The sequence below is a fragment of the Amblyomma maculatum genome, chromosome 11 (assembly GCF_055883805.1).
Source record: "Amblyomma maculatum isolate TAMU_Amacu chromosome 11, ASM5588380v1, whole genome shotgun sequence".
Taxonomy (NCBI): Eukaryota; Metazoa; Arthropoda; class Arachnida; order Ixodida; family Ixodidae; genus Amblyomma; species Amblyomma maculatum.
Window position 1 is genome coordinate 27,113,975 of NC_139354.1, and position 13,696 is coordinate 27,127,670.

Sequence of the window (13,696 nt, forward strand, 5' to 3'; positions counted from 1 at the left end):
TCATTATTTTAATTAAACGCTGTGGCGCTGCTTTCAAGCACCAGCCTGAGAAATTCCACACTCATTTGAAGATATTTCCTTGGTTTTATTTACTGTTGGCTTCCCTAATATGGTTAATAGTGGCTATTTATAAATTATAATTTATCAGCAAAAGGTACAATGGGGACAGCTTGTTGTGATTGCTCATTCTTAATTGTTTGTGTTGCTAGATGATAGTAAAGGCACATGTTGCTGAGTAGGCCATACAATCTTGGCGAGCTCAAGAAAGTTGCCATATTTCCTTGACATTGGGACTCCTTCAATTATTCGACCAACCACGGTTGGCTTTGGAGTTTGGCTTCTGACCTCGTAGACCATGTTCGATCTAGTAGCCATATTTCGATGGAGGCAAGATACACAGAACTCTTGCTTGCCATGTAATTTCATTGCACATGAAAGAGCAGTGGATTCTTTGGGCTGAATTTATCCGGAGCCCTTTATTACGACAGCGCAGGGGGTCGAGTCCCACAATCATGACTTTTTTATTTTTATTCTTTCTGTGAGGCCACGCTGCATACTCATTGGTTTTTCTGCGAGGGCAGAAATGACTCAGTCTGTTGCATTCTGTCATTGTACATCTAAGCCATTCTTATCTTTTGCAGAAATATATACTGCTAAACCCGTTCTATGAGCGACGCTGGAAAATGGAGAAGGACATTGCCATCGGGGCTGCCATTAAGGAGGAGAAGGAGAAAAAAAAACAAGATAAGGAGAAGCAGGAGAAAGAAAAGGACCGCGACCGAAACAAGTCGAGATCACGGTCACGCTCGAACTCCCCATCTTCCGAGCACAATTCTTCATCGAAGCGCTCAAAGTCCAGCCGTAAGGAGGAGCAGGAGAAGATACGACGGAAGAACGAGGAGCTGCAAAAGGCGGAGCGCGAGAACAGCCGCTTAGTCAAGGAGCTGGACGACTCGGAAGTAAGTCCGAAGAAGGGGAAGTCAATATCACCTCCGCCGTCGAGGGCAAACACTGGTGGAAGCGGAATCAAGCTGAAGCTCCTAAAGGGCCAGAAGGCACAGAAGCAGCCACCCAAGCAAACTCCGGTTGTGATCATCGGCAAGGCGCCTTGTTTCCGGCCATCGTTCCTGTCGGGGAAGTCCAAAGTTGGAGCAGCCACAACAACCACAACAACACGGCCAACAGAAACAACACCACCCGCAAAGCAAGAAGAGAACAAGCCGTACGGCCCAGCGCTGCCACCAAACTTGGCTTCAGCTTCAGCTGCAGACCTTGTGGAGGAAGCCAAGAAAAATGAAGAAGCCATGGAGATCCCGCTACCAACCTCTGCTTCTTCAGAAAAGGAGGGTCAGTTTCAACTCGACAAGTCATTCACTAAGGTTTTTTTCTGATGGCATTTTTTAAAGTCGCTTTCACGTTCAAGCGGAAAAACACGTTCTGCACTTTTTGTTTGTTTCGTTAAAGAGGCAAGTCACCTGTGCAGCTCTGGTCCATATCCTATCACCTGTATCTTTGCCTCCATGTGGTGTAGGAATAAAAGCTTCTGAATCACACATAAAGTAAAGGATGCAGTGCCTGGGTTTTGTCTTTTCGCCTACTCAGCTGTTTCGACCTCTGTCCCTGCATATGGCCTACGCAATCTGCTGATACACAGAGTCTACTAGTGCTACACGAGACATTTTTGGCAGTGCTGCTTTGTTGCTGCAGGCCATATCCCAGGCAGCACAAACCATATAACCAATATTGTGGCTTAGTTGCCAATGTCCGGCTGTACATTGGGCCGGTGCATTAGCAACACATTGCGATATTGAGCCAATATTGGGTCCACGGTTTTTGCTTCTCGGGCTCAGTGTGCAGGCTGCCAAGAATATTGCAGTAAAATGAATGCGATTTTGCACTGCGGTCCTCTCTATGTCGAGCTTTAATATGAGTCTTCTTTTTTTTTTTCTGACACACTGACAGATGCCGCTATGCGACGGGAGTCTTAATATTAAACCTGAGTAGCCATGGCTGAATAGTTGCTTCTTTCTGTGCATATTATATTTCCGTTACCATTGGAAGCACAAAGCGCTGATCACAAAATTGTTCGAAATTTTTGTCGCTTTAATCGCAATGATTTCAAGTAAGTTGATGGAGGCACCTGTGGAGCCATGCTTTTAATGCATCTGAGGAACCTGTTATGCTATTTTGATGTGTACTTATGTGACAAGTCATCGCCTCAGGGTAAACATTTGTTTCTTATCCGAGCAGGCCATATTCACAGTTTAAATGCTTTCCAGCTTGGCACGTCTTCTTCGCCACACTCTGTTAATACAAGTTTAAGATAAGCTCTTTGTGGCTGCACACTTAAAGCTGGTTGTCAGGCATATCTTTTTTTTTTTTTTGCTTGCCATTGATTTCATGGAACCATTAAAAGAACATAACCGTGTGACCACTTTCTAGTCACATGAATAACAGCAGCTCTGAAAGGGCAATCCCTAATTCCGTTTAACGGGCTGGCAAACTGTTAGTGTCTTTCTTGTTAAAGGAGTATAGGCACCACAAAGATATTTGCTTACTTTTCTTTCAATGCAAAAGGTATTACAATAGAACTCGGTGATACGAATCTCACGGGGTCGCGAAAAAGTTTGTATCATCAAAACAAAGGAAAAAAAGTATGCAGAAGCATAAGAAAGGCAGTCGTGCATATCTGTTTACGTTCGAGAAGTTTTATTACGGTCACGCGGTCATAGCTCGCCACTTGCGGCGCCGCACATAACGCAACAGTCTGCCACGACGTTGGCAACGGGCGGGCCGCGTGTCTCTTGTCTGCGTAAAGCATGACAAGAGACAGCGACGTGCCAGTCGCGTGGCGCCGCAGACTGCTCACAATGTGTACAGCGCAACTAGTGGTCGCAAAGTCTACGATGTGCGCGTATGCCGCCGACTACTACTCACTGCCACGCGCCGCTGCAAACCTTTCGCGGCATGGAAAATGATCGCGAGGCCGGCGATGTGCGATCCACCCGCCTCCGCGTACTTCTCGTAGCGCATACAGCATGAATGAGGATGGCGACATGCGGGACGCGCGGTGCAGCAAACTGTTCGCGGATCGCGATCGCGGAGCCAGCGATGTCCAGTCCGTGCACACTGGCCGCGTACACTGCCACCAGCTACGACGGTTGCGATGGGTATGGTTTGTGGGCCACGCGCCGCTGTAAGCTTTTCGCAGCGTGAGCCCGACAGAAAATCGCGACGTCAGCAAGGCGCGGACCACGCATCATCGCAAACTGCTCGTGATGCGTACATACAATGCGGCTGGCGATCGCGAAGTCAACGATGTGCGGGCAGTGCGTAGTGCTCAAGGTTGCGGTCGCAATTCGTGTGTTCGTATCATCCATAGCGGCACGAGAGAGTGTTCGGACCATCCGAAATTTTGCCCATTGTACGCAATGCACTTTAGCCAGGAATTTCGCAAATTCGTATCATCCCGAATTTAGTATCAACCGGATTCGTATCACCGAGATTTTACTGTAGTTTGAATTGGTCGCCAAATTGTATTTGCCTATCTCTGGTATATTAGTATACTTGAATTTCTCCTCTCGTGCTGTTTTATTTTCAGCAGTCGAACAATGGCTGTGACATCAGTTTTTAGTGTAGGTCACCTGGGTCATACAAAGATGCTGATGTACCCAGGGCTTCTTAGTTTGAGTTTTGTTGTAATTGCAGTTCCTGAAGCAGTGGGCTTCAGTTTTGAAGTGAATTAGAAGACTGCTGCAATAAATAATATTAATTTTTTTTACCTAACATGATCTATGCGGAACATTGTAGCTGCCATTCGGTTGTTTGAAACTGAAACCGAAACCGCAAGAGGAAAATTCATTTATGTTTTATGTACCAATTTTAGGCTTATCTACAAATTGATGTGTCGTTATGCATCACTGCAAATGAGAAATTGCACACCCAAAATTTGGTGTCTGTATTCCTTGAAGAGCTTCGCTAGTTTTGAATGTGGTTTAGAGAGAAATCTACACAATTAGTGACTTCTATGGTCAAATACTCTGCAAGTACAGACAGACCGCAGCTGTTTTGATTGCGTAGGCTGTGTGCAGCCTCCGAACAGGCCATGTCGGGCGCATTTGCAAATCAAGTCGAGCAGTTGAGAATTGTGGCAAAAAGTCAAAAACATGGCTATTGCCTGAGAAAAAGTGCATAGCAGCTAATATAGTCTAGCTGCCACTTTCTTCTTGCAATGTTGGAAGGCATTGCTGTCCAGAGGCCAAGTTTGTAAAAGTTGAGGGTTCTTGTTAACAAGAACTTAGCCCTTCAGTGATGCTTGCTCATACGATAACACGGGCTTACGAATGTTGGTAGCTAAGGTCTTTGTCTACATCAGGACGGAGATGCCTTTGGAGCATTTTAGCGCATATTAGCGAACAGACCTGATATGCATCTGTGACGGGCATGGATCATTTCCTTTGGCTACCCAAACATTGTGTTCTGTAGTCAATTGTTGGCTGTTCACTGGAGGCATGCAGCGTCTTTATGATGGTGGGATAAACACTGTAGAGAATTGGAGGGAGAAAAAAGTCGCACTCTTGGGAGCTTGCTGGAGGAATTACCCTTGCTTATTGCACTCTTGTCACCTGGCCCATCAGCTTTGCCAAGGTGAGCACTGATTCCTAGAACTTGCATGTATCATTTGGCTGCAGAATTGTGTGAGCAGTGGGGAGGCCAACAACATCAATGTGTTCTGCAACCACAGAAATCCAATTCATTAATTTTTAGTGGCCCATGTGGGAACTTTGTAGCTGTCGTTTGGTTGTTTGAAACCGAAACTGCATGAGAAAAATTCACTTAGTTTTGTGTAAATGTAAACTTCAAGAACTTGAGTTCTTGTTGAAGTTTACACTTAACAGCCATGTAGTTGTAAATATATGTCTTAGTGGATCGCCAATTTTGATTCTTCACTGACAGTAGTATGGGTTGTGGTCATGTCGAATGCCTGCAGCGTTACTTGATAGAGAGCTTTTTGCTGATCTTCACGGAGCCACTTGTAATTGTAGCAGCTCCATCACGATGACTTGGTGGTTAGGGCATTCAACCAGTGAGCCAGGTAACCCATGTTCGATCCCCGCCACTGTGGCTGTGTATATCTTGATGTGCATTGAAGAACACCAGTGGTCGAAATTGCCTGGAGCTTGCCACTATGACGCCCTTCATAACTGGAGTAACTTTGTAATGTTAAGCCACATAAACCAAACCTAACCGTAGCAGTCGGGATGTCTGTTTGGCAGGGATATTTAAATACTACTTTAATGTGCATTTAGAATGGACTTTGCTGTTATCATCATCATTTAGACTATACCCACTGCAGGGCGAAGGCCTCTCCCATACTCCTCCAACTTAACCCAGTCCTGTGCTGGCTGCATCCACTTGACCCCTTCAAACTTCTTAACCTCATCTGCCCACCACACTTATTGCCGCCCCCTGCTACGCTTTCCTTCTCTTGGAATCGAATTCGTTACCCTAAGTGACCAACGATTATCCTCTCTATGCGCTACATGCCCTGCCCATGCCCATTTTTTCTTCTTAATTTCCACTAGAATGTCATTAGCTTGAGTTATTTCTCTGACCGACTCTGCGCGCTTCCTATCACTTACTTGGCTATAGTTGTCACAAGTGTTGAAGCAAACAGGCAATTCAATGCACAAATTAGCAATTTTATTAGGCAGTTAATGTATTCAGTCACATAATATGCAAAACCATAGGTTATGCCCTTTTGGTGAAGCATGGTGTGTCATGATCTTTAGTTCAGGTGTAGTTGAGCTCATGGCTCGTGTTCGTGGTTTGCCTTTATAAGGTTATACAATGTGCCTTTGAAGTTGACACAAATCGCAGCATAATTTCATGAGCTGTTGTTTTAGCTCATCTGCAGCACAGTCTTGATTGCTTGCTGTTGCTGCCGAATTTTGATAGAGGCAAAATGCAAGGTGCCTATGTGCTGTGCTATGTCAGTGCACATTAAAGGACGCTAGGCTTCAGATTACCTACCGCTCTCAATACAAAACCAGTTTCAAAACGCTCGCAATGTCCCGCTTCTATTGGCCGCCCTTTCCATCAGTCAGGGAAAACCAATCGGAACGGGGCACTGTGAGCGTTTTGAGGCTGATTTTGGTCAGATTTCTCCGGAGCCCTCCACTGCTGCATCCATTATAGCCCGAGTCACTTCGATGTTTTGAAATTCATTAACCAAGCCAACAACAACTTCTTTGTAATGGCCATTCAAAGCAATTTCGGGAGAGCATGACTCACAGGTGCTTTCAGTCTGTCGACTATCTGAAGAGCAAAATGCACATTTGTAGCACTCATTCAACAACTCGCAGTAAAGTTTATCAAAGCTGACGATAAGAAATTTGGGCTTTATTTGCCCAAATTTTATGCTGAGTGACTGATGTGGTTTTAGAATGCCGGCGCATCTTTGCATTCTCTTGCGTAATAGCTGCAGCTTTTATATCGTCCTTCATTACTTATGCTATATTTAGGGCGTCATTATTGCATAAAACAGCTGCATAGCTTTTGAAATCTGAAGTGAAGAAAAGGTCGTCCTCACCGACTCCAGACTCCAAAAGCTGAACTGAGTGGCCTCCAGGTGGCAGGCTAACTGGGATCTGATCAACAGCCTTGAGTGGAGGTAGTGGGGATTTAATGGCCACAGAACACATTGGGCTTGCTCACCGTGCTTTCTTCGAGATGGAGCCAAATAGGGCTGAATGGGACAAGCAAGTTGCTATCATAAGCCTGTAGCTTAGACCTCAGTGTCCTTTTAAATTCCATCATATTTTCTTGCTTAATGTTCCTCTATTTGTCTTACAGTTTCGCTCCATAGTTGTCGCACATTTTTCTCGTCTGGAAAAAGATTACTAAGTGTTGTACCTGCTAAAATGGTCTTCAACATGGGGCACTTCAGGCGTGGCTGAGATATGAAAAGGTCAAGAATTGTTTTCATTTCTTGCTTCTGTGTACGAGCATCTTTTATTCCACGTGTAGTCACTTTTTCCGGGTCAAACTGGTGGAGAAGCTCAGCAACTTAGCTTAGGTTTTGAGCTTTGGCTCTGTGTCTCGACTGTTGTGGTCGCCACATAGTATATTTCAGTTTTACGTTACTCATTCTAAATTGCCCAAGGCCTGCTACTGATTTTGCACATAGAAGACTAGCCAGTATTTTTCATTCATTTCATTCATTCATTCATTCATTTGCAGACTGTCGTGGACTGCGCCCAGAATGGCATCCGAATAGAATAACTGGACTGAAGTGAGAGAAGCATTAATTTTATTCACATAAATCCACATAAGAAAGCAATGCTGCTAAATTTTGCTAGATTAGCTGTCATTACGTCCTTGCAGGTTAAAAAGGAAACAATCAACATGCTTCTACATCATGTTCTAGTTGCTTCAAAAATTCATCCAAATGGTTGTCAGCTATCAAATACCGTTATTCACCAGCATTCAGCTTTGCTTTCACACAAGAGAATTTGTTGACATAGCTGGTTAGTCTTTGCCGTTCAATTAATTCAAGGCACATTATTTGGTGTAGTCTAATTATATTGAGGTTTGTTACTTGCGTGGGTCTTGAGGGCCCTGCCTCAGTGGCTGAGGGGTTATGCAGCACACCCCATTGGCCCAATATTTTTGAGGTGCATTGGAAGTCTGCTTGCCCTATGTAGGATCGTACATTGTCAACATAGTACCAATATTGGACATGTGATTCATGCTGCCTGGATGTATTTAACTGCTGATCCCAAGGACGCAGTTTCAATTCAGGTCATGGCAGCTGCATTTTGATGGCGGTGAAGCTCGAGGGGCCCATATGATGTGCAAATCAGTGTACAATAAAGAACCTCAGCTGGGCAAAATTGTCGGAGCCCTTCACTATAGCATCTCTCGCAGCCAATGTCGTTTTGGGATGTTATACCCCGTATACCATATTATGGATTTTTTTTAGGGCAATGGTGATTGAAGTTTATCGCTCTACTTCCAATTTTTTGCATAATTGAATAGAGCAGGTTCAAAGCAAAAGGAAAAGCATCGTTGTTACACCTTTGAAGAGTGAGAATGAGTTAGACTTGAATGGCATACGGGCTGTTTCTCTTTGCAGCAGCCCCAGGCTTGTTGCCAACGCCGGTAACCACTGCCTCCCCATTGCTGCCAACACCGACACCACCAACACCAGCTGGACCAGTGGCGCGGAAGCAGGCGCTCAAGTCTGGTGTCGTGACGAAGACGCCGTTGCTGCCCTTGCCGGGCACGAGTCTGTCTGAAGAGGACATGGACCTGAAGCTGCTCGGCATTGAGCGCGACGACATCCAGCCGATCGCGCCGGTGAAACCACCACCGGCATTTGGTTCGTCTCCGCCGACACACGCTGTACAGCTGCCCAACCTGTCGGTGCCCCCACCCATGTTTCCCGTGCCGCCACCCAAGCGCACCCTGTTGCCACCTCCTCAGTATCTGGCCACCGTGCCGCCACCAACGCTGGCTCCTCTGAACGTGCCTCCACCTACAGGTGAGTGTTCGTTCCCACTCGCGCGACGGGCCGTGTTTGCAGGCTGCCATGTTATCCCATCACGCACACGCTTTGCTGCTGCTATTTCGTGCACGCTGTATTGTTGAATGAAAAGCTCTTAGTCGGGCTGCACTCGGCACCATCTGCTACCAAAGGCGTACCTTTTGCGCGGTACTTGTTGCAGCCAGGTCTTCCCGACAGCTCGTTGTTTGTCATGCATTTGAAATGTCGCATGTCACATGACCCATTAAAGCCCTAACAGGGGGCCATAGCCACCTCCTTACTTAAGATGTGGCCTCGCTAACAGCTAGTACTGGAATGTGTCTTGCTTGTTAAACACCCCTTCAGTTTCTTCCTCCCCCTGCTTGCTGTACAGAAGTGGCTGAAAGAAATGCAGTAAGGCATGTGGAAACTGCATCAATGTAAATGGACAGCTCAGGCTGACCTTTTCAGATGCAAGTTTTGAAGCACTGACGAGCAATAGGCACCTTAGTAAAGGTCAGAATCGACGTAGTGTGAGGAGTGCAGCCATAGTAATGCAAAGAGGCATGCCGCGGTGTCTAAAGCACCATTTGTGCTTTGCTTTTCATCACGTCAAGAAGTCTGTGGCTCCATTGTAAGGGGTGTACTTACGTTCAAAGATTTCAAATAGTAAGATTATATATTCGTGAATTCGATTACTCAGACGAATCAATGTATTCTGAAAATTATTTCAACCGAATTATAATTTTTTATGGATATTGAATGATTGGTACGGGGTTCAAGTATGACCCGCACTGGTATATTTATTTGACTGCTGCTCGCTACATGTTGCATTCCTGTGTGGCAGCATTCACAATGATTATACATGGCCTCTAAGGGTGGGCGATGCCGTAAGGCTTTGACAAGTTTAGCAACCTTGCCTTGATGCCTGACTGCTGCAGCTGAGGCTCTAAGGGAGCACTTCAGGTGAGGCTCAAAGGAAGTACCTTTTCAAGACAAACAGAACCACCTTTGCAGGCTGCGAGGTTCGAAACTGGGTTTGGGCCCACTGCGGAGGAGGGGCGCGCAGCGGGGTTTACGGAGCTTCTCCCAAACGCACACCCCTGGAAAAGCTGAGCGCCAGGCCGGGGGACGCTTGTACCCATTTTTACCGGTGGGTGTCCGGCGGTGGGTGGGTTTCGAACTAACCACCTCCCGCAGCCGAGACGAGCGCTCTAGTTTATTCTTTGTCGTCACCAATGGTAAAAGGTCATTTCCCTAAGCATATAACTTCACTGTCATAGAATCAGCACATTGAATTTGTGTAGCCGCCACTCAGCGGAAACTGTGGTCTCGTCTCTTAACAGCTATAGCTCTAACTCAACAATTTACCTCTGCACTGCAGCGCAGCTGCTGTTGCTTCATTGTTTCACACTATTGTTTTCTTTTTGTAGGAATATTTACAAAAGTAGTTTGTTTTGTTTGGTTTGGTTTGTGGGGTTTAACGTCCCGAAGCGACTCAGGCAATGAGAGATGCCGTGGAGGGCTCCGGAAACTTCAACCACCTGAGGCTCTTTAATGTGCACTGATAGCGCACAGCACACGGGCACCTTGCTTTTTGCCTTCATCGAAAAGTAGCCTCTGTGGCTGGGATACGATCCCGCATCAGTCAAGCACCCTAACCCCTGCACCACCGCTGGGGAAGTGGAAAGTAGTAATTATAAGTCCAAATATTAAATTTATATTTGATTCAGGGCTATTGCTGTTTGATTCGTGTTCAATTCGTGAGAAGCTACACTATTCGTTTTTGATTCGGAAGTGGAGGTACACAGTTATTTGGCTTGAAAAAGGTACTACAACTACACCCCTACTCCGTGACAGTACACTGCCCAAGCATTTTAAAACTGTGTGAGCCATTTACTTCTGACGAGGGATGGCGTGCAAAGCACACGAGGCATCAGCAGGGGGGTAAAACTACGTTGAGCCTTAACGCAGTGTGCCGCTGAAGTGTTTGCATTAACGCCGTAACGTCTTCTTGCACTTTGTAGCCCTCGCAGCGGCCTAATGCGATGCCTCCGCAACTCATTTGCAGCTTCCTTGCATGCAAGGCCTCATTTACTAACCCATGGCAGACTTTTTATGGGAAATGGTGGCTACGTCAGGCCCAACAACAATACGGTTACATGTAATACAGTGGTGCCCCTGCAAGTGTTGCGGCTGCCCCCTCCACCGCCACCCGCTGAGCCGGAGCCACAAGCGCTACTACCGACGCCTCCAGCAACGAAGGCAAGACGCGTGGTGCCCGTTCAGAAAATCACCGGCATAAAGAGCACCACGGCTCCAACTGGCACAGCACCTGTGAAGCCCGTGCAAGTTTCTGCAGCCTCTCTTGGCTCAGGTGATGGGAAAAACCTGACCATTGCAACCGGGGAGCAACCTACCAAGTCGCATGAAGCCGGTGGTGGTGATGCCATGTCTGCGGCCGCCACAAACGATATGGACCCTGCCAAAGTGGTCACTACTGGAGAAGTGAAGCCGGATGCAGGAGACGCAAAAAATGCCACTTCAGGCACTGCGACGGATAACGGGGACGAGCCTAGCATAAAAGCAAATGTGCCGGCAGAAGCAGCCCAATCATCAGAGTCGGCTGCACAAGAGAAGTCTTGCGAGCTTAGTGAGTCAGCAGGTTCTGGGGAGCCTGCAGCCAATTCCGATGCACCGGGTTCTGTCACAGACGACAGTGATAAGCTAAAGTGTGCCACAAGCGATGGAGATGAGACTGACACAACATTGACGCCTCACCTTACCTCCGGCGTTCCCGCAAATCAAGGTGGCAATGAAGCGCAAGTTGGAACAGAAGCATCTGGAACAGACGCCGAGAAAGCCGTAGCCAGCTCCACTGATGGGGATACCTCAGAGCCAGTTCAGGAAACGCGGGAGCTAAGCATTGAGGAAGCTAGCAGTGCACCGAGCACACAAGTAATACGAGAACCAGAAGCAAGTATTGCTAGCTCTGTTCCGCCTGAGAAGGAAACACTTCCACCATCAGGTGCCCATTTAGAAAGCCTCAGGACCAGTAAGCTAGCTGAGGACAGTAGCCAAAATTTTCTTGATGCTGCGGAGACAGTTGATCAGGAGCAGGGCAGCACGGCACCTTCCAGTGATCGGGTAGATGCACAGGCGGAGCAGGAAAGGGCAGGTGGTCAGTTGCGACCTGTGGGCGTTCCAGGAGTAGTGGAAGGTGAAAATCTTTCTGGTGAAGGTGATGGTGTTTGTCCTCAGTGGCAAGGGTCCTTGTTGGGTGAAGACACAACTGGCAACAGTGCTTTGAGTGATAAGATTGTTGATCAAGAGTTGTGCCAGGTTGACAATGGGGCAGAGGAATCGAAAGCAGTTTCACACGGTGCGCTAAACGAAGTGTCGGGAACTCTGAGTAATCAGGTTGATGTGGATTCAACTGCTGCCATTGAAAATGCTGGCGGGAACGATATGTCTGCTCGAACAGAAACCAGTTATGATAACAGTGGAGATACTTTTGTTGAAAAAGACAAAATGGTTTCAAAAGAAAGCGTGCCATTTGCCACTGGAGCAGAACAACTGCTGAGCGTTGGTACTCGTGCATTCAGTGGTGTTGAGGTTGCTGAAGGTTCAAGTGCCACCATTGAAAATGCTTGTGGAAAAGATACATATGCTGGTATGGAAACCAATTATGATAACAGTGAAGAAACTTCTACTGAAAGAGGCAAAGCGGCTTCAGAAGAAAGCGCGCCACTTACTACTGAAGCAGAACAACTGCGAAGTACTGGTACTGGGGCACTCAGTGTTGAAGATGAAGCAATCGGTTTTGAGGCAGAGGAAGCCGCTGTGGAGGGTGCGCCCTTTGCACAGATGCCAGTTAAGAGCACTGAACGATTAGTCCCAGAAGATGCAGAAGCTACCTTTGCCCCGGAGTATACACCGGCCAACACGGGAGATGACGGTGTAGCTCAGTTTGTCTCTTGTGAAGCGCCAGCAGATGCCGACTTAGATGAGGCAGAAGTGCTGAACAGCGTGGCCAGGGCAGCGGGCCAGCCGGAAGGAGTGGCCGGTGTAGACGAGAGCTGCATGAATTTCGGCAGCACTGGCGAAACATATGCTGATGCTGGGGTTTCCTTCATGTCCTTTGACGAGCCATCTACAGATTGCTCTGTGCCTGCGGTGACCACACTGGGCTTAGACAGTCTTCTGGACGACTGCCCTGACTGGAAGGCAGCCATTTTGGATGCCACTCACGGCCTCGACGCCACTATGCAGGGGGAGAGCCTCTTTAACAGCACCTCTGTTGCAGCGGAGTCACTGGCGGCTACCCGAGAGAGCTCAGAAGCTGAAGACGGCGGGCTCGGCAAAGAAGGCCGGCAGCTGGAAACTGGGCTGCTTCAATCAGAACTGGTGAGTCCCGACGGGCTAGCATGTAGCTCAGTGCCTGCGTTTTCTTTTGCCGTAGGCCCTTGTGATCCTCGGCTGTTGAGATCTGTTTTGTTTTCAGTTCCTTCTCTTTGGCATCTGACGGGGAGAGCGCAGGAAATGGCAGGTTGTCCCAATGTAGGTTGTTGGCTAAGCAACACTTTCTTTTTCTCTCTCTTTCATAAAGGAGGCAAGTAATACATGGCTTCTAGGAACAGGTAGCACATTCTATGTGATACTGTAAAGGTATTCTTTTACCATTCATAAGTGGTTTTAACTTCAGCCTAATTAAGACGACATATCTAAAGTCAGGTTTCTTTTTTTTTTTTTTTTTTTTTCTCATTACATTGGACTGGGACAACCGCCTTTGCAAAGGAATTTTGCTTGACAGTTGGTCAGTATGTTTAATTTCAGCCACGCCATTGGTGTTACATTGCTACGTCACAATTATCAAGAATCAAGAGCTGCTCTTGTTAGCTTCGCTGCCAGTCTGCGCAGTGAAGTCAAAGGGAAATGTGTCATTACGCTGAATCTCGAAGGTGGCCGACTCATAGCACGTGGACCCATGACCTGTGTCCTGTTAATTTAATGTGGGGGCCCATTCAATTCTTGCTTCACAGGTTTGAATTGTGTGTGACACTATACGTGTGTGGGAACACTGGGGCACCCACTTCTTGTCCTGTGCTTCAAACAAACAACTTCATCTTCATTTTCAAACCATGCTTACGTCACTACATGGACGGGGGC

At 47.1% G+C, this 13,696-nt stretch overlaps 1 protein-coding gene across 6 annotated transcripts in view; it reads left to right on the plus strand.

Moving 5' to 3' along the window:
* The window catches only part of LOC146173221 (uncharacterized), a 49,256-nt gene that overhangs the window by 31,063 nt on the left and 4,497 nt on the right, over positions 1–13,696 (plus strand). For 2 of the 6 annotated variants that reach the window (XM_084585077.1, XM_084585079.1), the window contains exons 8-10: positions 642–1,347; positions 8,138–8,545; positions 10,599–12,934. In XM_084585077.1, the coding sequence (XP_084441203.1) occupies positions 642–1,347; positions 8,138–8,545; positions 10,599–12,934 (3,450 nt within the window). The remainder of the gene's footprint in view (positions 1–641; positions 1,348–8,137; positions 8,546–10,598; positions 12,935–13,696) is intronic. The other 4 variants (XM_084585081.1, XM_084585082.1, XM_084585080.1 and 1 more) reach the window with 3 other exon arrangements.